This window comes from Alosa pseudoharengus, unplaced genomic scaffold, assembly GCF_046254945.1.
Source record: "Alosa pseudoharengus isolate Yale_2024_CS ecotype anadromous, Long Island Sound unplaced genomic scaffold, YU_APseudo_1.1 YU_APseudo_1.1_scf_4, whole genome shotgun sequence".
Lineage (NCBI taxonomy): Eukaryota > Metazoa > Chordata > Actinopteri > Clupeiformes > Clupeidae > Alosa > Alosa pseudoharengus.
The window spans coordinates 33568184-33594889 of record NW_027468774.1 but is presented as its reverse complement, the minus strand read 5'-3'; the positions used below and the strand labels follow the sequence as shown (position 1 = coordinate 33594889).

The 26706-nt window shown below is 42.8% G+C and overlaps 1 protein-coding gene and 1 long non-coding RNA gene across 3 annotated transcripts; one reads left to right on the top strand and one right to left on the bottom strand.

Annotated features, from left to right (window-relative positions):
• Window positions 1-494: 494 nt before the first annotated feature.
• Window positions 495-20500, bottom strand: cyth1a (cytohesin 1a). Of its 2 annotated transcripts, none has more exons than XM_076265954.1 (13): window positions 20315-20500; window positions 11423-11505; window positions 8892-8956; window positions 8570-8636; window positions 8295-8413; window positions 6790-6870; window positions 6539-6651; window positions 6246-6394; window positions 5760-5871; window positions 2649-2725; window positions 2445-2513; window positions 1977-2131; window positions 495-1777 (listed from the first exon to the last, which is right to left on the bottom strand). In XM_076265954.1, the coding sequence occupies exons 1-13, from the start codon at window positions 20388-20390 to the stop codon at window positions 1699-1701; spliced, it is 1245 nt and encodes a 414-aa protein (XP_076122069.1). In that variant the 5' UTR covers window positions 20391-20500; the 3' UTR covers window positions 495-1698. The 2 variants fall into 2 exon arrangements, with proteins under 2 accessions (XP_076122069.1, XP_076122070.1); XM_076265955.1 differs by lacking the exon at window positions 20315-20500 and adding an exon at window positions 15919-16208.
• A 4221-nt stretch (window positions 20501-24721) lies between these two features.
• Window positions 24722-26474, top strand: LOC143103208 (uncharacterized). Its single transcript, XR_012982749.1, has 4 exons — window positions 24722-24969; window positions 25530-25569; window positions 25986-26148; window positions 26235-26474. It is a non-coding gene; the product is annotated as an uncharacterized LOC143103208 (long non-coding RNA).
• The last annotated feature ends 232 nt before the right edge of the window (window positions 26475-26706 follow it).

Genomic DNA, 26706 nt, shown 5'->3' with positions numbered 1-26706 from the left:
AGGCTAATTCCACTCTTGATACTTTCCAACCACCTCTTTCATCATAAACATGTTTTTTTTTCCAAGACCAAACACCACCATAGACTACTGTCTGAGCCCTTTGTATTTATTTCATCCTTTCATTTGAACAGAAGTAAAACTATTTGATAGTTTTAGTCATGTGATCATTTTAACAGTCTTACAACTGGAATTTTGGAAATGGGTGTCAATGGGGTCCTTTCCTGACGGTCCTGCAGAACAAATTCAAATGTGCCAACAGGTCCGTCTGGGTTCACCCAGGCTATATCAAAGTCTGTCATGTGGATGTATTGGACTTGGGCCAGCTTGGGATAGCTTTTAAGTTCCCAGCTGACTGATTTCCATGTAAACAATTTGAACAAACTCCTTATGTAAGGTACCATGATTAATTTAAGTGTAAAATACATTCTACACACTACAGAGTGATGGATTTAAGGTGATCTATTAGCATAAAGAGCAGGTCCACACACACACACTGTAATTTCAGTTTTTTTATTATTATTTTTTTTATTATAGCACAAGTTACCATGAAATGGTAGAAACTTTAAAATGACACCAAAGGAAAAAATGGCACTAGGCTAACAATATAATGCTACAACATGACAAACATTACTCTTTCTGAAATGGAGACAGTATTCATTATACAATGAAGTATATACATCCTTGATAAATAAACCAATACTGCTTATATTGATATTTTTAATCTCTGACAGTCAGTGCACAAGAGAGAGAGTGCGAAGGAGTTAGCAGCAAATGCTAACTCAGAGAAGAGCACTGAGAAACCGCAGGCACTGATCACCCAGGTGTGGAGCCAAAACTGTGTTACATTTGAGAAGAACTCATTCATGAAGTCATGCACTGACACGGGAGAGTGCAGCATGAACGTGTGGCTTCTCTGGGTCCAAGTGGGAGCAGGTAGGCACATGATGTGACTAGACTTGGATTGTTCTACCGACTACAATCTAACGTCTGAAAACTATTTAATTGCAAACAAGGCCTCTAAAAGGGGTTGTTCTGGGTGTTGCTGAGACATCCATTAACCCGACCACACATCATTATAACCCTGAACTTGAACAAATTCCACTCCAACCACTCCTCTTCCATACAAATCTGTTGAGTCATGCGAGCATAACGCTTGGACAAAGGAATCATTGCGATACAAATGTAAAAAAATACACATTCAGCCAAAACATATCAAAGCACACAATGAAAGATACCTCTCTTATTTTCAACAGTAAATAGGAAAATGTTGGTAGACTCCACTTTCTGTCAGACCTGCTGATTTCATAGTTTAACATAGGTGCTTCTGCAAGAGTGAAACAAGAAAAGGTTGGTTAAGCGCAATAAAGCTGTTTTTGAGAGTTTCACAGAGCAACAGAGAGAGAGAAAAAAACAGGCTCTCTTGCCCTACAATGGCCAGTTGGGAGTTGGGACTGCGGGATAGTTCGAAGGGAAGCAGGAAACCCTGTAGTGATTGGCATCCCCTTGGCCATTTCCAACCAGCCAGTGCAGAGCCATTTTCCCACTGACCCCTCCCACTCTAAAAGCTATCAACCAATCCCAGAGAAGTGAAGGAGAAGAGACATGGTTGCTTAGCTGTAAGCCACGTCTCTCCTCCACCAATGAGCAGCTCATCTCTGCTCCCGTGCTTTGTCCAGACTGCAGAGGGGCCTGGAACGCCTAGTGCCTCTTCATGGAGGAGACCTTCTTCTTCCGAGCCGCCAGCATCTCATAAAATGGATCTCGACTGATGGCAGCTCTGCAGTAAACACACACACACACACACACACACACACACACACACACACACACACACACACACACACACACACACACACACACACACACACACACACACACACACACACACACAAAACACACACGTGTAAATGTCAGTGACACACATACACAGCATGTAGCACAGGCCAACAGGCAAAACCACACAGACACATGCTCACTTAATGCTGTTCATCCACACATCCTTTTCTTCAACTGTTGGAGCAGATATGCGGTAGAAGGTGTGGTTGCCCTCGACGACCCTTCCATCAGCCTCAGTCTTACACGCTTTGATCACCTGGTCCTTGTTGTCTGGGATAAACAGCTCAAAGCAATTCTGCAACACAAACACACATACACGTTTGCTTCAGTTTTCACATTTAAATGTGCAATAAATAGTTTACATGTATTAAAGTAAAGTAAAGTAAAAATGTGATAACTGCAAGCAGTGTGCATACATTATTTCAAATTCTAAAAGGGTGATTTTTGACTATATCAATTGTTGGCAATATTTATATTTGTGAAGAACAATTTTAATGAAGTCCATGCTCCTTCACAAAATTAGATCTAAATAACAATAAGAACTACTACTTGTTGTGAGAATAATGATTTGAGTATGCATTTGTGCAGAAGATGCACATGCACATTACCGATTTCTTATCCTCCACCTCCCGGATGCTGAGGTTCTCCAAGGGAATGATTCCTCTGGGCTCTTTGTCCTGGAGAAGAAGCACAACCCTTAAGGCCTATTCACACCAAGAACGATAACGATAACTATAACCATAACGATAAAAGCGTTCACACTGAACAACGATAAACAAAAGACAAAACAAAAACGACTCCTTTTGACTTACAGTTGTGTACTCAAAGTAGTACAAGCAGTTGTCGGTGAGGATGAACCACCTCCTCTTCCATGTCTTCACGCGTCCACCTGAGGGAGAGAGGGGCAGGTGTGAGGGGAGGTGGTGAGGGGGGGGCAGGGGGCCCACGGACCAGCAGCAGAAAGACCCAGCACACACACAGCAGAGCGGCCGGGCAGGCAGACAGACAGACGCACAGACAGATGAGGACCCACGCAAGACTCCAGCGTCTTCTCAGTCCAGTAAAGAACACTTGGACAACTCCAGAACACTAACCCACAGTAGCAAAGAAGAAGCTGGAAAGCATCTAGATTTTTACCTAATTGGCTACATGGTATGATCTTTAGACTCCTATTCTCCGTGCACAGTGGTGACATTAAAGTAGGCCTACAAAACATATCTACAGTTTGACATTAGAATACTAAAATCCATTTACAATCAGCGGTTTAGAGACCAGCTACATCTTTTGATATCAAAAACCATCTGAATTAGGTACTTTCTTACAAAGCTCTGAGCATGTACACAGCACCATGCTTCAAATCCAAACCTCCATAGATGCTTTGAAAACATTAGTTAGGACCTTCTTGAACTGCCATGTGGATCCTTTTAATCCTATGCTCATCCATGACCTCAACCTGGGACCTTCTAATGAGATCATCGATGAAGCAAAAATCAGTGGATCATGTATGAACCTCTGTAGAATATCCTAAAAAGGAGTAAATGTCAATGTAGGAATTCGTCCAACATTATTGCAATAATAAAGAGCATGGGCTTGAAATGAGTCATCAAAAGAGGCTGGTGCATGTCAACACAACTATCAAAATAATTCCTGGCTTTACTTGAAGAATTCTCTAGACATCTGCTTAATGTCTCCCACTACAGCTAAACTCCATTACAATTGTGAAAAAAATATGACAGACAGACAAGCTCAACAGACAGCAGCACATGAGGTCACATGACCCAAGCTGATTGCTTTGGTGTCACAATGAAAGCTGATTGGTTGACTGGTTTGTAGATTATGATCATAGAACATAGCATCCCTTCCAAAGATCTCCTGGTGAAAAGGCATAGACAGACAGACAGACATATGGGCAGACGGACAAGACCCTCTGGAGATGTTTGGAGAGGGCTGGGGTAAGGGGGGGGCAGTGCTGGTGCTGTGGCGTGTTACTGGATTTAGAGAAAATAGGGGCAGATTACATTCAGACTAGGGGTGAATAAACTGCAAACCAAGACAGGTGAAATTGTCCAACAAATCATCTGCTCTACCCATTCTTCAAGTCTTTTGTCAAAGGAGGATCTGGCACAGCATCTGGTCGTAAATCAGGTTCAGGTTACAGGCACAGGCAACATTCACAATCTCTTTTCAGATACATGCTCCCCAAACCCTTCTAAATAATCCAGCGCCCCCACCTCATTTAAGCATGAAGAGCAGCAGCTTGATCGCAAGCAGAGTTGCCTTTCAGCCACTGACATTTCAGACTGCTTCACTGGACAGTTGAAGCTACAATCATCTGGACATCAAATCAAGGGGAAATATCCCTTTTATTTGTGTGTTTGGTACCAGAGCTAGTTTAGCAGAACCAAGCCAAAGAAGCCAAATTACAGTATAAATAATGTTTTTTGATGTTCAATAGTGTGCTAGTAATTATTAGATACTCAAATTAGTTTTAAGGGCAATATCACTGTATGTTTAAGAGTCTTTGTAATTGATTTGACAGTGTCACCATAGTGTCTAAAATATGTATATCTTTTTAGTCCACACATTATCACAACAAAGGGTTAATAGAAACCTTCTGGTTCAGTTGTGTCAACATGTCTGCTTAACAATGCCCTGGTCATGAGACTGCAGGGCAGCAGAGCTGCCAGTAACAGGATTGGCTGTCTGCTGGTAAGTCTGGCAGTGGACAGGCAGTCTGAGGGCTGAGAGGAACAATGCAGCTGACAGAATGATACCAGGAAACACCACAGCAAACAGACCAATCACACCCAAGCCCCCGCCACCACCTGGTGACCACAGAGAGAGAGAGAGAGAGAGAGAGAGAGAGAGAGAGAGAGAGAGAGAGAGAGAGAGAGAGGAGACGCAGACAAAACCAACTGCTTTATGAGACCAAATCAATAAAAAGAAGATCAAACAAAACCAGTGACAAAAGAGAAAACTGAGATAACAAAAGGAAACAAAAAAAATGCCAGTGCCCACCACTCTAGCTTTGTATAGGGAGCGTCAGAAACAGAGACAGAAAGAGAAAATAAAAAGCATGGCGGACCAGCAAGAGGCTCAGCTCAGTTGGGTGAACAGGTGTACATACCTCCTGGAGAAAGACAACAGCCAAAAATCATGGGAACAAACAAACGAGGAAGAAAAAGAAAAACAATTTTAAATTAAAGGGGTAAGGAAATCACATCACTGTGCGATGCCCACACGCGGCTCTGCTCCGTTGATTCTGAGATAGGACTCTTCAAACCCCAGGGTGATTAAAATAATCATAATCAAACATAATTAATCAAAACATAACCTTTGTAAAATAATCTTTCGGATGACATATTCACATTCCTTGTTCAGGTCCTTTGTGACCACTAGGGGGCGCTACTGCCCCAGAGAGAGGGCAGCCAAAGTGGCTGTTGACACAGAAATAGAGACGTCTGTCCATCATTTGATTTTGTTTACAGGCTGTGTGTCTGACAGTGATTGGGAGTTATTTAGTGGACATATGATTATGAGTATGTGTTTACATGAAGTAGGTCTGTGAGGTCGATGTGTGGGCTTCTATAATGTGCCTATAAGAGTGCATATATGTAAATAATTCATATCCCTCCACATGTCCATCTGGTAACAAGGCCACATGTATTATTAATGAGCAGAGGGGTAAACAGGGGCGTCATAAGATTCCTCTGCACACACACACACGCACGCACACGCACGCACGCACGCACACACGCTCACACAGATGGTGGGGAAGGTGGGCGGCTCATTAACATGCATAGACTTCATATTAAAACCTCCTACACTCTTTGTGTGCGTGTGAGTGTCTGTGGGTGCATGGATGAGTGTGTGTGTGTGTGTGTGTGTGTCAGAAAGTATCTTTGTGGCATGTGTATACTGACCCAGTTTGAGCAACCAGCCTTCACGGTCCGGATTGAAGAAAGTGTGTGTGAGGTCGTTCCCATCATCCTCTGGGATTTTGAAGGGCTCATTCTTGATGCTGTCGTAGAGATTCTGTACAGGAAATGGGGATTGGTCAGTGCTCTACTATACCATCATACACCGGAGATATACTTCCAAAGAAAAGGATCATCTAATGCCAGATTACGTGGAATGCTCTCGTTTCATAACCATAAGAGGCCCAGTCATGCATGTTAAAGGAGAATTCTGGCAATTTTTCACATAAATCTGTTTCTTGCGGTCCCCGAGTACTCTCAGTACGGAAAACAAAGCAGTGCTACCTAGCTCGAGTTGCTACAGCTAACAGCTAGAGCAGCCAGGCAGCTACAGTGCTCATTTTCATCATTTTTAAAATTGCCAGAGCTTTCCTTTGAGTGGAGTTCTGAGAGACAGAGAGGGGACCAAAGAGATGCTGAGATGGCACATACTCTGAGCAGGTCCTCTGGTAGGTCTCCTCCCTCGTTGATGCCTCTGTTCATGGAGATAAACCTCTCCACCGCGGGCTTGTCTTTCACATTGGGGTTGTGCAGGCTAGTGTTCAGCATGATAATGGCAAAGGACAGGATGTAGCAGGTGTCTGGAACACACACGCACACACACACACACACACATATACACACACACACAAAATAGAACATTGTGTCAGACTGTGCTTAGTGTGCGTGTTAGTGTAAGTGTGTGTTTTCAACAGGTGTGTGTGTTGGGGGGGTGGGGGGGGTACCTGTGCTCTGGAAGACACCAGGGTTGCACTGACAATAGCGCTGTGCAAATGCCTCCATCATACGGTCAATCTTCTGAGCCTCGCCAGGAAGCCTGAAACTCCACAGGAATTGCCTACACACACACACACACACACACAGACACACACACACACACACGAAAATCAATGTATGAACTGCTAATTTTCTTCCAAACCTGTGAATTTATAAATGGTATGATGTGTGTTTACATGTGTGTGTGTTTGTTTGTTACCTGAGTGCCTGCACCAGGTTAAGATCGGTGAATTCATGCAGCTCCACAAATGCGTGCAAGACCTGAATGTTGAAGTCATCCCTGCAACACAAACACCCACACTAACATCACGTTGAAAAGAAGAAGGGGGGAAAAAAACACCCAAGACAGACAGAATCAAAACGGATTTCTGAGCAACTCCTCCCCAAGAGGATTGTGGGATACTACTAAAGCTCGCTTTACAGGAAGACCCAACCCTCATTTCCTGATTCTACCTCACACACTCAGCAGTGGAAGGAGAGACTCATCACCCTCTGCTATGAGCCCAGGTTTCTCTCTCTCTCTCATACACAGATACACACACACACACGGCACATGTGCACACACGCACATACAGCCCCAGGCAAAGAACAGTCACAGCTGAGTCAAAGGGTGTTGGCTCCAGTGATCCGCACACAACAGAACACACAACAGACTCTGCTCCCATTTCAGAACACTCTCTCTTCCCACTAATGGGAATGCTTTTCTACTAATGGGAATGTCCAACTGTTCAAACAGTTCAATTCTATGTTTGCTCGCTCTCACACACACACACACACAAACACACAGAAACACACACAAACACACACACACACTACAGTGCACTTGAGGAAACTGAGGCTAATGCAGCTGTTATGTGTGAGCCAACATTCCACAGATATTAAATGTTGAATTAGATTATTGAGATAAAGGGGAAATTAAAGACAGATGGGGGGCGGAGAAACCTGATCACTTTCTTTTAACACAAATCTAATCCCCCTTTTCCTTTCTCTCCGAGGAAACACAATCCTGCTTTATAGACCAGCACCACGGACCAGAGAGACCAAAGGAAATACAACTATGGATGAAATGCCTGCACGTGGCCTAAAACGGTCATTACATTTTTCAAATCGTTAACCTTTTTTCACAGTGTGACAGATACGTGCACACACGCACGCACATACATACAAATGGCCACAGATGCAGCTTGTGAAACATTCATGAAAATTCAGTTTCCATTGCAAGCTTGAGTGCCAGTTCACACTTAAGGTGCGAAGAGAAAAAGAAACCTGACAAACTGCCCTAGAAATCAGTTATTGGCTCATAGCATGAAATGCTGAACAGTAAACATGGAGCATTGCACATCACAATCAGAGTGAGATCCCTGGCTGGTGCAGCCTGCTACAGCTTTGTGTGTGTTTCCAAGTGCGTTACCATGGAGCTAAGTGCAGTGAGCTAATGCTATCGATGCTTAAACTTATTCTGTCCATCAGGATTAGATGCTAACGGTATTACCATTTTCATTTTTTTGCTTTTTAAATATTGCATAGCGACATCTATGTCAATGCCTTAGAATTTCAGATCTGATTTTCAAATGCTCTTCTATGAATGGAAACACTATGCTTCAGTTACCCTAGCTTCACGTGCATACATGTAAACATACATGTTGACACACACACACACACACACACACACACACACACACACACACACACGTTCTTACTGACCTCTCCCCAAGGTAGTCCCCTATAGCGGTCTTATTAAGGCCCTCCCCTTTGTAGAGGAACTGGGCGATGTCATCACTGGTGTTCTTGAGGAGCTCGTTCTCAATCAGAAACTGGATGCCCTGCACAACACAGACACAAAAGCATACAGCATCAACATAGTGTCAACACCCTGGAATGTTTTCGACCCAACATCTGTCCAACCATCAGTACTCCATCCATCCAACGTTGTTTATAAAGTCCCAAGCTACTCCAGCAGTGGTGTCTAATGTACTCACCTTCTTGGGGTCCATGTTGAACTTCTTGCGGCCCATGGCCACCTGTTTGTTCCTCTGCATGTTCTTCCTGTGGACGTGAAATGTGCAGGGATCAGATAGCATATTCTTGGCTTGCCAATTCTTAAAAACTGTTCACTGTTAGTCTTAACTAATATAAGATTTATACTCTGTAAGTTGCTTTGAACAAAAGAGTCTGCTAAATACAATAACCATAAGCATAGCATATAAGGGTGCGATCACTCTTGCTACCGCGCACATCTGTGGTGCTTCATCATGTATGAAGAATAGAAACTCTGGCGGTGGCCAGACGATGGCAGCTCACCTCTCCTCTGAGGAGCCCAGGTTCTCGATCTCACTGGTCACCTCTGCTATCTCATCCTTCAGCCTCTGCGTGGCAGAACAAAGAGAGAGGCACAGGTAAGGAAGAGGCACAAGCAACAAGGGGCTTGCACCCATACAAAAGCACAAAGGCACTTGGGTGTCAATATTAATTAGTGCTTTGTTACTGAAAAGCAAGTATATCGTCCAAATGGTTGCAGTAGACAAGAACATTAAAAAATGCTTTGGTATCCTTCCCTTTGGTATCCTTCCCTTCTCACAACTTAGCCCCATTTGAAAAATAAGATAGATAAGAAGGTGTCTGTGTGTGCCTGTCTGCTAATCTGAGACCTTGTTCGCTGAATACACTATCTCTTTCTGTGTATGGGTGTGTGTGTGTATGTATGTATGTATGTGTGTGTGTGTGTGTGTGTGTGGTTATAAGTGAGAGATTGAGAGAGGAAGAGAGATTTATATCTTTAAATCCCCCTCTCTTAGGCAATAACTATCCCATACAGGCCTGACACTAACTGTCCAAATGTGAATGGATTTCCCAGAATGCACCTCTGCCCCAGCTGTAACAGCATTAGCAAAGGAGAGGAGAGACGACCTCCGGGAGGAGCCCTTAGACAGCCTGATCACATTAGCCTCCAGTCTGTTTGGGGTCAGGATGCACACACACACACACACACACACACACACACACACACACACACACACACACACACACACACACACACACACACACACACACACACACACACACACACACACACACACACACACACACACAGAGAGAGAGAGAGACAGCTACGCACGTCTGTACTGGCCAGGCACCTTGGCACTCGCACTTTCACTTAATCTATGACTCAGATCAAAACAACCCTTAAGTCTTAAAATCCATCCGTCCATTAAGACCACATAATAGCACCACTGTCAATATTCAATTCCCAGCCAGAAGAGCCTATACGTTTTTCAGAGACAAATTTCCGTCCAAAACAAAAAGTAATCACATGTGGACAGTGTAGACATTGCTCCTAATCCCCAAAAGAGCACATCGATTTTGAGCATCTGAGATGTGTTTATTCTGACTGAATGGCAGGACCAAGCTTATGGTACATTATGGTACATTCCTAGCTTATGGTACATTATGGTACATTCCTAGCTTATGGTACATTATGGTACATTCCTAGCTTATGGTACATTATGGTACATTCCTAGCTGTCCCTGTGTGCCCTCTGGCTGCCGTGTCTTTAGTTCAAGCTGCTGCTGTCTACAGACACCAGGAGGACAATATCAAAGGCAGGAGCTAGGCTATAGTGACTGCACATTTTACAACATGGGGTTATAAAAACCCCAAAACTATTCGCACTGCCTGTCCGTGCTCTCAAACCCTATCTTGTTCACTAAAGTCGGTTGGACTACAAATCAGTCCCCTTTTTGCAAGCTAAACAAAAGCTTTTTATCATGATGGCCACAAAACCCTAGAGATAAGGCGTCCATTTTGGGCCCTGGGCCCATGAGAGAGCTTTCCCTCCTGCTCCCTGCTTGGCAGAGGAGTGGTTTCTCCAGAGAGAGCAGCCTGCACTCTCTTTCCTGTCCCTTCCCTCTCATTGTGGCGGCTGGGCGCTCGGGCCGCGGGGGGAAGCAAACATCTGCGTCTCCCAAGGCCTCCACCAGCGCTGCAATCACAACACATTCCTGGCATGTTTGTCTGAGCAAACAAAGACAGAAGGCAGACCTCGGGCAGGAAGACCTTGACATGCAGAGGCATGGGGGGAGGAGTTTGGGGCATGGGGGGAGGAGTTTGGGGGGGGGGGGGGTAGTAGGATTTCAGGAAAACGGAGGGAGGAGGGCGAGAGAGTGAAAACGTCTAAGACACGTAAACACTAGCAACAAAAATTCTACACTACACTGTGGCTCAGAAAAACTGTTTAATCAGCTAGAAAAAAATGAAGACAGAAACCGGGGAAAATCCAAGAAAATGGCAACATCTTTACAAAGAAAGAGCTACTGGCCTTCATTTTACGGTATATGACTGGCATCTATGATTGAAAGCAGAACTACTCTACACCATTATGATGAAGTGGGTCCCCTCATGGAAATACCAACACACACACACACACAGACATTCCTCTGTTTACGTAGTTTACGATCAGGCCATTGAGGCCATCCGTTCACTGTTACAGTTAAGACTGAGATTCCTGAGATGGCAATCGGAGTAATCACCAGCTCAGCCACCCCTCATCAGCGGGTAGCCATGAGCATGACATCAGACGGCCCACACCCACTCATCATGAGCTCACCCTCGCAGGACACATGGCTGTCATGTTACACCACAGCAGGAGATAACAGACGCAAGTCCAGAAACGCAACCTGTGGGTGTGGCAGGTCTGTGTGTGTGTGTGTGTGTGTGTGTGTTTGTGTGTGTGTGTGTGTGTAAGTGAGTGAGTGAGAGAGAGAGAGAGAGTACGTGCTGGATAAACGCGTGGAATGGAGGATGACTGTCTATGGGTCTAATGGGTCTGTGTTTACCTGTATGTCATCCAGCAACTCTTGTTTGCGGCGGCGGATGTTTTCCAGCTCCTGCTGCTCTTCTGGAGTGAGATCATCCGGCACTGAGAGAGAGATACAAGTGAGACAGACAGAGAGAGAGAGAGACAGAGAGAGAGTGAGAGAGAGATGTGTGAAATATATACGACTGACTAGGCCGGATTATGCTACTGATGCTCATAGCATCTAATACAGGGCGGCGTGAGAGAGACAAGTATGATTAAACACACACACTATACACTAAATAAGAGGGTAAAAGTGCACTGATTTCCCAACGTCTCAAGGAATAATGCTTGAAAACACACACACACACAAACACACATACACACACACAAACAAAACAGTGCTCTCTGCCAGAAAAACTGAGGTAAACCAACAATTACCGTAGTATGCAGCCAGTAACCACAGAGGAAAATCATAAACATCCCAACACAATACAAGTTCGCCGGGTTAGGTTTAGGCACTCAATGGGAATAACTCAATGATGTTACTTAACTCATACTAGCCTTCCTGTGACAGGTAAATGCTTACAGACCAGACATTTTTGCAGGCCCTGAAGAGGCTGATCTGGCTGATCTGTGGTGCGGGTACATTTACATTTATTCAAAAGGCAGACATGCTAAAATAACATTGAAGCTGCAGTGCAGAGGAATTACCACTGCATCTGTCCATACTAGTGCTAGAGGACAGGAGGGTACAGGCCTAGCCTCCCAGATGATGAGAGGAGTAAGAAGCTGCGGCATGGCTCTCCCCCTCTCCGCCTCAGCTCTACCTATTCTTAGAACTGAGATAAGACGACACAGCGGGAGCAGACTAAACCCAGTAAACACTGATCTACTCCTCTCCCTCACTCACTCACCCCAACGCACCCTTTACTGCAGAATAATCTTCCTCTAGTGTGTGTGTGTGTGTGTGTGTGTGTGTGTGTGTGTGTGTGTGTGTGTGTGTGTTTGTCTTTTCGGTGAATCAGCAAGCCACAATTTGCAGATTTGGAAGAACAAGGGGATTTCCTAAAAGCTGAAAATTCTCAATTGCTTTCTACATAAAGAAACTTCACGGGAAAAGCAATGTGTTTTATACCTGTGAAACACAACCCTATGATGATGCTCGGCTCAGCACTGGAAACTTTGGTACATATTACAAAGTCATACTAGTCATTTGTAGGACAAAGATTTCTTGAGAGGCCACTGATACAAGTGTATAGCTTCAATAAATTCTCTACGTCTGTTCAATGAATAACAAATACATGAGATAATTGTACCAGTATATTCCTAAGAAACATATAACATCCAGGGAACGCATTTGGGTCATGCGTGCACGGAAATCTACACGGAAAGTTAGTGTGCGGAGTTCTGATTTCTATCTGCTTTTAGAGGTTTAGTGTGTTTGTGTGTGTGTGCTGGCTCGAAAGCTTTTGGAGGAGAAACAGAGATCCTTTACTAAACTCTCCAATGCAAAGCCCCCCTCATTCCCTCTGATCTGCCTCTTTCTCATAATAATCTGATGCTTAGGCTCACTGCAAGCTCAAACACCTCCCACAACCTCTCGTCACACACACACACACACACACACGTCTTTATTCTGTCGCTCACCACAATCTCAGGCCGTCTCCTTCTCTCATTGCCTTTCTTTTTTTCTCTCTCTCTCTCTCTCTCTCTCTCTCTCTCTCTCTCACACACACACACGGTGAGTGGGTGTTCTTTTGAATGCAGCATTGATAGGCAGACTCTCTGCATGCACAGAGTGCAGTTTCCTTTCACAGACAAGGCCCCCTGATCCTGCACTCAACCTGGGCTAGCCACCAAGTCTGTCCATTAGCTCGTCCGGGACCACCGAGGCTGCGGCTCCACCACCGCCCCCTCCCTGTGTCCTCCGTCTAAGCTTGGCCCAAACACCAGTCTGCATTTCCCGACAGAACCTGGTCCAACACCAGACTGTCCTCTCACAGAAACTCAGCCAGCTCAGCACATCTTCCCATGGGCAATGCAGTTTTGCACACTGGTGGTGGTGGTGGTAGTAGTGGGTGGTGTGGCCTCCATTTGGCTGCAGTCTGACATGCAACCTAGATGACCCGATGCAATGACTAGCTGGCTGTCCTTTCTAACATGAGCCTGGCTTTAAGGGCATTCAGAAACCTGAATTCAGATGTTTATTCCCATCTAATGATAGCACAATGGGTACACCTTCTCTCTCTCTCTCTCTTTCTTTCTCTCACACACACAGAGACACAAAGATATTGTTTACACTCACATGGGCAGTTCATCAACACCCAGACTCAAGTAAACACTCTCAGCTAACAAACACTTTCTATCAAGCCAAACCACAGCTGGCCTTTCACTCAGACACTAGAAACCAAGCAGACCTAGAGGAGTCCAGAGTCTCTATGAACTTACAGTCTGATTCTAAATCACCATTCTCAGAGAATGCAAAACATCACATTTTGTCTTTGCATTAACCAGATAAAGACATTTATGTTGTTCGTAACTCCTCCCCTGACCTGTATTTCCGACCCCATCCTATAACCTCTTGATGAACCCTGTTAACAACGCTTTCAATTCATCACACAGGCACCTAATGTCAAATGTCACCATCATTATGGCACAGCTTTAAAAACGTGTCCTCTGTCTCTCATACACACATGCAGACTTGCACAAAACACATTTACAATCTCTACCAAAATAAGGAACAAACTCCCACATTCAATAAGTTACTCATACCTCTTCTTACCCATGTCAACAAACACAGTCTGACCTGAGAATGTGATCCTTAGGATAGTTATCCTTCTTGCTCTCCACTTGTTCTATCTCTATTCCCCTCTTTTCTTTACGTTCAAGAGCGAAAGCAAAGGCTTGTGACGCACATGTTCGAGAGAAAGTTGGGAGAGGCCGGGAGAGAGAGATGCACAGAACCAGACAGAATCCCTCACTCACTGGGGTCGGCACCGAGCCCTGTTACAGTCCATCCGCCTGGTGCTTTCTCTCATTCCATCCCACACACGTTTTACATCCTCCCTCCCTCCATCCTGCTCCTTCTCTCTCCCTCCATCTTATTCCTTCACAAGCACCACCCAGTGGACAGCCCTGTTTCCTCTGCTGCTGCCACACACGCACACACACGCATGGATGCACACACACTCTCTCACACTTTCTCTATCACAACTCAAGTATCTCAACTGCAGCCTCCTCTTTCCTTCTCAAAATCTGCCCACACACAAGTGTAGACTACAGCATGTGTGTATTATCATATCAGTGTGTGCACAATCGGTAAACCCTGATGTGACTATTACCAAGCCCATAACAAAGATCATATCCCCCCATATCCTTCATCACATGCATACAACTTAAGTTCTTCTCATCCTATGTAAGGCTAACCAAATGATGAGTAAGTTGCAAGCAGGTGTCTCGTCTGACTCAACTGTCTGGCACTACCACACACTATCCTAAATAACCGTTTACCAGCTACAACGTGACGACCTAAAAGGCAACTGCATGGATTGTCTCTAATAATTGTCCCTGTCCGCTTTACTGAAATACACTCAATAAGCAAACTATCCTACTAGAGCAAAGCAGGACATTGCCACCAAAAACAAATACCCATCCCCATGTTTACTTGATAAACCACCTGTTTAATGGGACACATTACATTACATTACATTACATTTGGCTGACGCATTTTTAGCCAAAGCGACTAACAACATGGTAAACAGTTTAAGTTTTAAAGCAATTATCAACAATTTTAGAAAACGGTAGAGTAGGCTACAGTAAGAATAAGTGCATCAGTGAGTGCTGTTTTTTAACAGTTACGTGTCAGTTCAAGACGGCTGGTAAGTGCTAGGATCAGCAAGACTTGTTGTAAGTGGTGCTATGAGAGGAGATGTTCTCTAAAGAGCTGGGTCTTCAGGAGTTTTTTGAAAATAGAGAGGGATGTCCCTGCCCTTGTAGGAACTGGCAGCCAACCACCAGGGACACACATGCAGCCAGTATTGAGTGCTAATGTCAACATTCGATGGCATGTCGTTCATTACATAGCCTAGCTATATTCTGAACCTAGTTTACTATAATAAGCTAGGACACGACATCTTAAAAAGGGGGAAACGCCATGCCAAATTAGAAGGGATTCGACACTTGTCAAATTAATCTAAATTACAAAATACTTAGCCTATACTCAGAACTACATAGGATTTTATGACATTATTAAGTAGCCTATGTCGACATTTGTGAACAAATACATAGCCTATAGCCAACCCATTGCCAATTAAAAGCATTAAGTCAACGGTAGGTTTGGGTTTTAATTAAAGTCCACAGTTCCCAGGGGCCTACGTCAAAGCAGACTTCATTGGTTACTTTGTTGCAACAACAAAATTAGCTTACTGGACAGAAGTTAGGAGCTTCCGGCTGTAGCCTAAATCATTTCGTTAGACGCATATGGGCTATCAAGTGGGAAAACAAAGTTGAATAAAGATAATTTTCATAACTTACCCACTCCGTCTTCTGACTTTAGCACCATTTTGTTCTCTGTTACTTTCCGGCCTTTCCAGACAATCAAGACGTAGGCTAAAATTAACAGGCTGACACACAGTGACGAAAAAATAAAGTTAACTAGTCGCTTGTCGTTGCTTAGTTTTATTAGGCTAGTCTTCTCTTCACGCAAAAAAAAAAAACCGTTTAGCAAAATAGCTTACGCTAAGCTACACACCACCGGATGAGCTTGGAGAGGAAACGTGGGGAGTGGTTTTGAGTGGCCCTGGCTTCACGAACCAATCCTGTTCTGGTTGTGTCTACGGCTTCACTGTGTTTACCGAATGACGCGCTTGCTCAAAGTCTGCTACGTGACGTGAATTCCGCAAGCTGGGTGACCGGGGATCAGTTTCACCACAGGGATCCACACCCTAGTTACACCCGGGCGGTTTTTGTCAATCTACTGTGGGATAATCCTGTGGGTCCGGACACAGGGCTGACTAAACTTCATAGGGACGGATGGAGGGGTGCAGCATAAGGGAACGATCAGACAGGACGCGCTTTGTCGCTTATCAAACGCGAGGTGCACCATGTTTAACTTTTTTCGCAAAACGCGAGACGCTGTGGGGAAACAACAACATTTATAAACAAAACAAAAAAGGCGCATATCTCACTGCAAAAACCGCGTCCTGTCTGAACGGTTCCTACCTCCTTACATTAAACAACTAAAATCATGAAGAGTAGCCTAAACAATAAATATGATTTTAGAGTTTACGCCCACATTTGCGACACGTCATGTTTTTAGAATAGGCTCAGCATAGTTTTAATAACACTTTAGAATGTTTTGTCCTAGGCTATAGAGGACAATTCACCTGATTAGGCTAGTGCATAGGGATAAATGCTTATGTGGTTTGTTTTTCAAAATGCTGTAGGCCTAGCCCTAGAACACAGAAATAAATATCCTCATGCTATTTTGCCTGAAATCATGACATGCGGTTAGACAGACTGGTGGAAGGAACGTGTTTACATGTGTGCTGCTGTCTACAGTCAAGAACATGTGCCTGCCTGCATTTGATAGTAGCCTAGCTCAGGAATGTGACTGAAGCTGTTTGATAAGGTGTGCGTAAAGCAGCATTATCATACTCCTTCAAACCGTGATATAAACTCATATATATAGGCTATAAAATATGTTAGGTCACACAATAATAAAACACTCTGGTGTGAATGAGTCATGATAAAGCTGATATTTTATCGTTGGATAGGCCTACTAAGCAGTTTGACCTCAGTTATGACAGCTGTTCAGATTATGCTTTTTAGAACAGAGAATATGATTCAGATACGATTCAGATAAACAGAGCTAAGAGTTGAGTGTGTTTTGTTTATGTGAACATATTACAAACGGCGCAGCCCCTCGAAAGAATATTGTACGCACATGATCTGCATATGATGATCAATGATGCGAAGCTTTGTTCCTACTCGACGTCAACTCTGCGACACGTCATGTTTTTAGAATAGGCTCAGCATAGTTTTAATAACACTTTAGAATGTTTTGTCCTAGGCTATAGAGGACAATTCACCTGATTAGGCTAGTGCATAGGGATAAATGCTTATGTGGTTTGTTTTTCAAAATGCTGTAGGCCTAGCCCTAGAACACAGAAATAAATATCCTCATGCTATTTTGCCTGAAATCATGACATGCGGTTAGACAGACTGGTGGAAGGAACGTGTTTACATGTGTGCTGCTGTCTACAGTCAAGAACATGTGCCTGCCTGCATTTGATAGTAGCCTAGCTCAGGAATGTGACTGAAGCTGTTTGATAAGGTGTGCGTAAAGCAGCATTATCATACTCCTTCAAACCGTGATATAAACTCATATATATAGGCTATAAAATATGTTAGGTCACACAATAATAAAACACTCTGGTGTGAATGAGTCATGATAAAGCTGATATTTTATCGTTGGATAGGCCTACTAAGCAGTTTGACCTCAGTTATGACAGCTGTTCAGATTATGCTTTTTAGAACAGAGAATATGATTCAGATACGATTCAGATAAACAGAGCTAAGAGTTGAGTGTGTTTTGTTTATGTGAACATATTACAAACGGCGCAGCCCCTCGAAAGAATATTGTACGCACATGATCTGCATATGATGATCAATGATGCGAAGCTTTGTTCCTACTCGACGTCAACTCTGTTCAGCCATGTATCGTTGATGTAAATTTCTGATTTCTGACATTAATGCAAGTTTGATGCCTATGCAAATGATTATGGAAATATTACGCAGCACGCATCATCAGAGACAGTTGTGACGACATCTGAGTAAGGATTTAAAGGCCAAGACTCAAACCAAGACTCCCTAAATGTAATTGTTCCTCCCCTTTCCTCTCCTCCCCTCTCCCTTCCTTCCAACCCCCTCTATGGCCTCCACTCTCACCTCTCCCCCTTTGACTCTCCCCATGAAAAAGTCTCTTGTTAACAGAATCAATGTAATTCCTGAGGGCGCCCACGCTGCCATCACCCACAATAGCCTTTTGTCACAGCAGAGTGTGTGTGCGCACACAAATTTGATTTAGAATGCATGTTGGTGTCTCTGTGTGACATACTATTTTGCAAGAATTTCAGACTTATGAATGTAATTGGTTAGTTGCAGGTACATAAATCTCACAGAGATCCCAACCTCCAGCTTGGCTGTTATAGTTGAGTACTCACTCCTTACTAGGCATTTCTTAGTGTCCCAAAACTCAACCAGCTCTAATATAACATAGCAGACATACCACTGATGTATTTAATGCACCAATAATAAGAAAAGCTAAGATTACATCTATTTGCTAATGATAATATACCTTATAGAGAATATAAGACATCACTCTAGGATTTGGAATGGTTTGAGTGCCCACTACTGGCCATTGAGGGCAACACAGTGCAGTGTCAGTTCCAAGCATTTCAGGCATGTTACTTCCTTGAAAACATATAGCCATACGTACAGTCCGGGAGCAGTATTGTGTATGTGTGTTTGTGTGAGCTCATCTGATCAAAGTAAACAGTGCTGATTTCATTCCTATCAAGTGCTGGAGTGAAGCAAAGTAAAGAAGCAAAATGGTGTATTTAAATGTATTGATTTGATAGTAGAGATACTGATATACGGTAGTGATAGTGCACAGAAAGACAAATGTTCCCACAATCTTATTGTCTAACAGTTCTAGGTTCTTTTGCATTGACCAGTGGAGACTCTGCATCCCATTTTATGACCTATAATGACACTTCCACCATGCACAGCTGATCACATGCACACACACACATGTTGAGAGGACAAGCAGTTTCACAAAGCCAGCCAGATTCACTTCCTTTATGAATACGAAAGTTCTGCGCACAGAAGCATGAACTCACTCAAACCCCCATGGCAACCGAAAGTGATAGACAAGGGACAAACAGGAACTTGCTCTCAAGATGAGGAACACCTCTTGTGCATGATTTCAAAGAGGTCTGTTTGACTCAGCTCTGACTCGCTTCACAGTGTAGACCAATAATACAAACGTCTGACCCAAAAAGACCCATAAGACATTCAATAACCACAGGTATGTGTGGACAAAGTGTTCCTAACGCCAGATGCTCTTTGACTAATGCCACAGTTATGCCAGTCAAACAACATGGGAATCAGTGGATGGATCTGAATCCTGACTCTCGCCACTAATCCCTGGTAGCGTGCAGGTACATATTTGCGTCAGTCCCAGAGTTATTTACTATTTCATAATTGTTTTTTTTGGTTTATAGGATTTGGGTAAGGTCTGCCCTAGTATTTTAAGCTCCTGGTGCAGAGACAGACACATATAATGGGAGGGAGCACTGACTTAAACGAAAGAAGACGGACAGTCCCACAGAAAGCACAAAGACACGAAGACACAGGACAGTATGCAGACATTATATAGAAACAGTATACAAACTAGCAAAACATGACCATCTAAACAGACAGAAACACTCAAAGCCTTTCATAAAGACTCTGGATGTGCAATTATGACAAATAGAAGATACCATCTTTCTTACTCATACAATATGTCTGTGTGAACACAAGGAGAGGCAGATTCTCCTTTTCCCAGCTGAACCACAAGGCTTACAGCCAATCACACTAATGGAATTACCTCCATCTGTTTTTCTCCCTGTCTCCATTATTTGTTAGCTATGTTGAGATCCAATCTCAGGTCACAACAAACTCTCTTGTTGGCAGCTCAACATACAAACAATGCATAATTACATCCCCACACACTCACTCAAGAATATAGCATGGATCTCTGCTAGTGTATTAGGTACAGTGGTCATTCTGAAGAAATACCACAGATGCACACAGGCACACACAAACAGCAACATAAAGGTGATGATATAAATGATCCAATTTTACTATCTATCTTTCAGAGTCTTACCTTTCTGTGAGGCCAGCTGAGCTGGAAAGAGAAATGTCTGGAAACTGTTGGCACAGAGTTCACTGACCGTGGCCATGGTCTCAGTGGACACTGTTGAGAAGGTTACAGTGGGACACTCCCAACCGATAGCTCCTCTCAGCAGTCAACCATCCATTTGGCTGATCTCTCTGTTTGAGCTTACATATGTGTGTGTGTGTGTGTGGGGGGGGGGGGGTTTGCGTGACAGTAATCCTGCTGCTGCTCCTCAGTCGCACGATGTCCTTCTCTACTTCTGACTTCTCTTTTCTAACTTTGAAGAATGCCTCTTCAGTCTCTCTCTCTCTCTCTCTCTCTCTCTCTCTCTCTCTCTCTGACTTGCTACTTCCACTCCCCACTCTGTTATTTTGCACTGATGCTCAGAAGGATATTACTAGATCCAAGTGACCACAAACACCAACACACTGTCCTTGGCACAAATGTACACAAATTTACCCTACATATCCACAATCACCCAAACATGATCACACTGTATACTTATGTGAACTAAGATAAGAAGGGCAAGATTCTCTCTCTGGCTTAGCCCAACTTTTTCTGAGTATTTAGTTATTTCTTCAAAACTATAAGCACTCCAAAAATTATTCACTGATTGCCTTTTATAGGGGAAAAAAACTTCCAACTCAAAAAGGCCTGTTTCTACAACAGCACCAATATTGGCTTTGCTTTGGCTTTGCTACTTATCTTACTAACACTTCAGTATCCCCCCCCCCGACTGAACATCTGTGGCTTCAAATCAGCAATCTCTTCCCCAAGTGTGCATGTTTTACATCGTGAAAAGATTTAGATTGCCACATTAATCTTTTTTTTGTGAACTTGCAGTTATATTAAGTGAGATATACACCGGAAAGAACACACTGATAGACTGTTTAAAGTAAATCTAACATCCTGTGTTTTAAGTGGGTAGGCCTATTTATGTATTTACACATGTGATCAGTGTAGCAAATATGGTATAATCTGTCGTAACTGTGGAATGTGTATTAATCAGTGGGAAAGGTCATTTTTAGTTACACACTGAAAGTTGGACTCTTAAAACGAATGTGTTGCAACAACACAAACTGTGTTGTCCCTATCTGGATATAGAGAAGTGTTAGAGAAGTGTTAAAAAGTGTTGTTTTCAACACATTCGTTTTAAGAGTGTATTTGCTATTTGTTAGGAGGCCTCACACAATGACCAGATCTCACTACAGCATATGCTTAACAAACCAGCTTCCCTCAATTATAATCACAGGTCAGATCACCTCTTATTATGGCATGCCACAGGCTACTTAGGGTAGGGTGTGTGTGGTCGTTTGGTTGGTTGACACAACCGGAAGAGAAAGGGCTAGCCCCAGAGCCATGATGAGCATCCTACGCATTATCTTAGCCACAACCACTGACAAACCATTTCAGCTACTTTGAATGTCCATCTATCCATCCATCCATCTATCTATCCATCTGAGGCTATAGGAGGCTATAATAAGTGCATCATGTACGTTTCTTAGGTCTCTGATAGGTACCCACGTCACACACAACAGATTGATTAAGTCCAATTTGTCCTAGTTTGAATAAAATAAATTGACTACAAACTCCAACTCCTATAATAAAGACAGTGACAGACCAATTTCCTTTCCCTCTGTTTTTTAATCAGGCTCAGTCTTTCTAATGGAAGCAGCCGAACAGCCTAAAAGGCGCATAACATTTTCACCATGTCAATCAGGCTTCAGTCCAGACATTGGTCCAGATGTCCAGAAATCTGAGAATTATTTTACTAGTGGGTACCAGGGTAACTACACTGATGCTTAGTGATGATAGTTACATGTTAGGCGACAGTTTTTGATTTAGTTGCACATAATATTAACCTAGAAAAACCCTAAATCCCCTAAATTAGGATTTATTTATTCAGACTTTCTCATCTTTTACCACCCCTTTGCAATGCAAAACAAAGTTTTTTAAATCTCTCAATGGTTTAGCACCTGAATACCTCACTGGCAAGCTTTTAACACACACATGCACACTTAAAGAACTGATTTCTGACCAATATTTAAGTTTGTAAAGGAGGTATCAGCTGGCATATAGACACATAGACACACAGCACATAGACAGACAAGAGCACATAGCAAAAAAAACACACAAGGCACACACAAGGTAACTATATTATAGCATTTTGCGACCCTGAGAAAAAGCAGACATCAACTGTAAATGTAATCTGGTCAACGTTTGGTTCATAATGGATTATAGATACAAACATCCTCACCCACAAAAATACACCATGCTGGAACCTCTTATAGGCAACCCAGATCCCTGGCAACACTGTCCTCTAGGAATATCATTTTTGACAGAGTGAGCAAAATTGTGTTTTGTTTATGTGAGTGTCAAAGTCCACATCACTCAAACCTCAGTGAGTCTTTTTCTTATTTCTGAACAGAAACTAAATAAATAGCTTTGGTGGATTAATTGCCAATTTGATGTGGATATTGATGATTGATTGATTAACACACATACCAGAAATAAATGGTTCGATTCCATTCATGTCTTTTTTTCTCAGTCCCTTTGGTGCATTTCTTGAATCATCATTAAGGTTTGCACAAGTGCATTTCTCAAAATATGCAAACTGCACCACACAGTGATTACCTGCATCAACATGGAACTTGCTCAAAATGCTCAGTTTATATCCCAGAGGCAAATATTTATGACAATCAACATGTGAGTGTCACTAAGGTAATCCATGTCACTTTGAGCAGATAGTCAAAATGCTTAGCCATGTTGTCAATATAACAGTTTAGTCTGCACATTTCCTTATGAAAGTGCACAAGGTTGTAGTTTTTCTGTTTGGTATATCAATTTTGACAGTTCAAAAGTTACACAAGTATGTGAGGTTGTAGCAGATCAGACGGGTTCATACTGTAGATATTGTACAGTGCTGTTTGTAGACTATTGCAGTTTGTTGCCAGACCATGTTATTTATTGTCATGCATGACTGTTTTACAGTACATGAGTTCTTTCAAAAAAGTATAATAGAAAGGACAAAAATACTTGACTGGTTATAATACATAAGTTCAACACTTTTGCTCAGTGACTCAAGCAATTAACTAATGCGTGTGATTTGGGGGGGAAGACTATTCAACAGAGAACCAGAGTAATACTGGTTAAAAAAAAATATTCACTGACATGATATTAGCAAGTGATAATGTCAAAAAAACAGATGTGCGAAAGCTTGTAGGCTAGTTTTGAGAATTTCAATTCTGATCTGAGAAATGCAAAAGCGACTGAGAAACACTGTAAATTCGGTCAGCTACAATACAGTGAAACAGTAATTGATCAGTTTGACGTGACCATGTCCTTCAGGCCAGTTATTTTCTGGTAGGCCTACAGTAACTAACCATTCCACTTTACCATGCCAAGTAGGCAACTGTGTTATTACTGCGACTGAGTGTCCGGGTTGAGACTGGCATTTAGGCTACCACTCATTTAAATATCAATAATGATATTCTCTCTTTCTCTCTGTCTCTGTGAAACCCACGGCTTTCCCCTTACACCTATCATGACTTAAAAAAAGATGATTTTCGTATGGGCCTACCACAGCTCTCTCCATCCATGGTTATGATGCAGGACCGTCTCTCCTAGCGCACGGATCCTTGGATACAGCGGCACACCCTGCGCTTTTTCTTAACCCTCCTCCTCCAGGTCCGGTGCGTAGATTGAGCGCTGACTCTCTCAAAGCTAGAGCCGTAACTTGAGTTCCACTGGGTTCCGATAAGGTGCATGAGTTGTGCCTGAGATGAGAGCATCATTCTTGCGGCGTCACACCGCCTTTCTCCGAGGTGATGTCATTTGAGTGATTTAATTATCTCTCAAGAGGCTGCATCTCCAACATCAGCAGCGCTCGTGTAGCCCAACAGCAGGCTAGCATACTCCGGTTAATCTCATCAATCTGGCCACAGCCCTCGTATCTCTAGTAGATAGGGGAACATGTGGGCTACGTTCTGAAAGCACTTTTTCTCATCCCAATGCAATGCACACAGTCGGTCAAAATGACAAACACGGTCATTTACAATCAAGAACGCCTGCCTCATCAAAACGAAAAGTTCCCTTCTTTAGATTTAAATGTAGGCTAGGCTTATATAAATTACAAGTTATTATCCAATAATAACCTTTAATAGCCAAATAATAGCATTTTGAAGAATTTCAAGCCAAAATGAACAATAATATAAACAAAACAAAAATGACTTGTGGAAATTTAGGCTATACCATAATCTATCACCTTGTAGTATTTAGCCTACCTGTCTAGTTTTTCTTCACCAAAGCCTTACACTCCAATTCATGGGGTGGCAGCACCAACTCTGTTCTTCCAGTGTCCACATAACTGTACAAACGAGGAAGAAATTTCATAACTATTTTATGCATTTCATTAAGTCTTGTAGAAGTCAATGAATGCCAATGAACATGTAACCAAGAGAATAGTCTAGCTAGCAGTTATTTCGGAACGGGATTTCAAGTATGAGGATAGCTATTCTTGGAGCCACTGGACAGACAGGGCAGTATTTGGTGAAGCAGGCTATCCAAAAAGGGTACGGTGTCACCGGATCACCGCCGTGGTGCGGAACCCGGAGAAAGTGGTACTTCGTCATGAGAAGCTAAAGGTGAAGCTGTTTGGCATGATGATTGATGACTATTGCTTTGTGGCTCACATCACTGTCGACATGACTTTCGATTCATGACTTTTCTTATCAACATGCATGCAATGTAACATTCCATAGGATATTCTAGGGGTGTAGGCAACCTGCTGTGGTAAAGGCGCATTGTGTGTCATTACAGAACATGACATAGGCTAGGCCTATGTTACAATATTATTCTACAAAGATGGACATCCTTAAGTTAAAATGTCTGTTGGTGTGCATCCAATTGACTGTTTATATGCACATTTAAATTTGTTTTAGTTATTTCTGTCATTACAGGAAAGATGAAATATGCAATAAGTAGCCTACAGTAGCCTAGTTATTTTCCAAAGATGACCATGCAATGGACAATTAATTCAGAATGTCTTTTGATGCATCAAAATGTGTTTTTATTTTTCACATACATCTTTGTTGTAGTTAACTGATACATCCATTACCTTTGACTAATCAAAGAATGGAGGTCAAGAAATGTATGTGAATGTGGCATGACTGAAAATTTCACATCAGATATTCTTTACCTTCAGGTTACTACAGCCTCCTTGCAGGATATGACATGACATCATGGTATGCTGACCATAAGTGACCCATGATTTTCATTAAGCTCTCAAAGTTACATTTCCAAACCCAAATGTGGTGTAATCAGGACCTGAGTGTAGTATTTTATGTTTCTGTATGTATTTACATCAATAAAATATGCTCAATATGTTAAAGCACTTGGCTACCTTGCAAATGACTTAAATGTACCTCTAAACATTCAGTATAATTGTACCCAATATACTTTGTTGTACAATTTTAAAATACTGCAGTTTATTTGTCTGCTTAGATGCATCAGAGGTTGTGTGGATTTCATAGAACATGGAACAAACTACTAAGTGTACCTTTAGTTTTAGAGGGACAATTAACACTGTGGTTTTCACTGCTGTGTTGTTTAAGGATCGATGTCATTAACGAATGTCCCATCATGTGTCCTGTCTTTGCAGCCAAGTCGTTGTCGGGCACTGCTGCCGTTTTTCAGCTCTTTCTGCTGATGGCCATACAGTGTGCTCAGCAACATGTATGAGATGGAGCACTTTTTAAAGTGCGTCCATAATATTAACTGGACAGTCGTGCGACCTCCAGGTCTACAGAATGCACCGGCCACAGGTGGGTTTCCATGATCAGCTTAACCATGACTCATTTTCACGTGCCTTCGCTCTAATCAATGGGATGGTCACTGTTTGCACTTATAGCAAAGGAGTTCCTGACCCACGAGGGCTACTTTGTCCCAGACTGGGCACCCTATTGGACGCCACGCTGTTGCCAGGGGCGATGTTGCCCACTTCATGCTGTCGGTGTTGGACACCAACTCCTGGATACAGAGAGGAGTTGCTATGACAACCAAGTAACTATGTTATTTAACTTATGATTGTGCTGTATTATGACAAAAAAGGGATGTAACAAATTAAAGATTGAACACATCTTTGAATGGGGAGCAATTGCACTGGTTTGCATTTATAAAGAGATCATTATAACCCAAACCAGGGTTCAACACGCACTGGCCCAGGGCAAGTAAAAGAGCACGTCAGGCAAGTTGGTTAGCCAGTCACTGCCCCGTTTGGATCAGTGTACATTTTTCTGCCCATCACCACCAAAAGTCATTTCAGTTAATTTGTGATGCTAACTGGTTGACGCTAATGCTACTAACAAAAAGAAGGGGTTTAA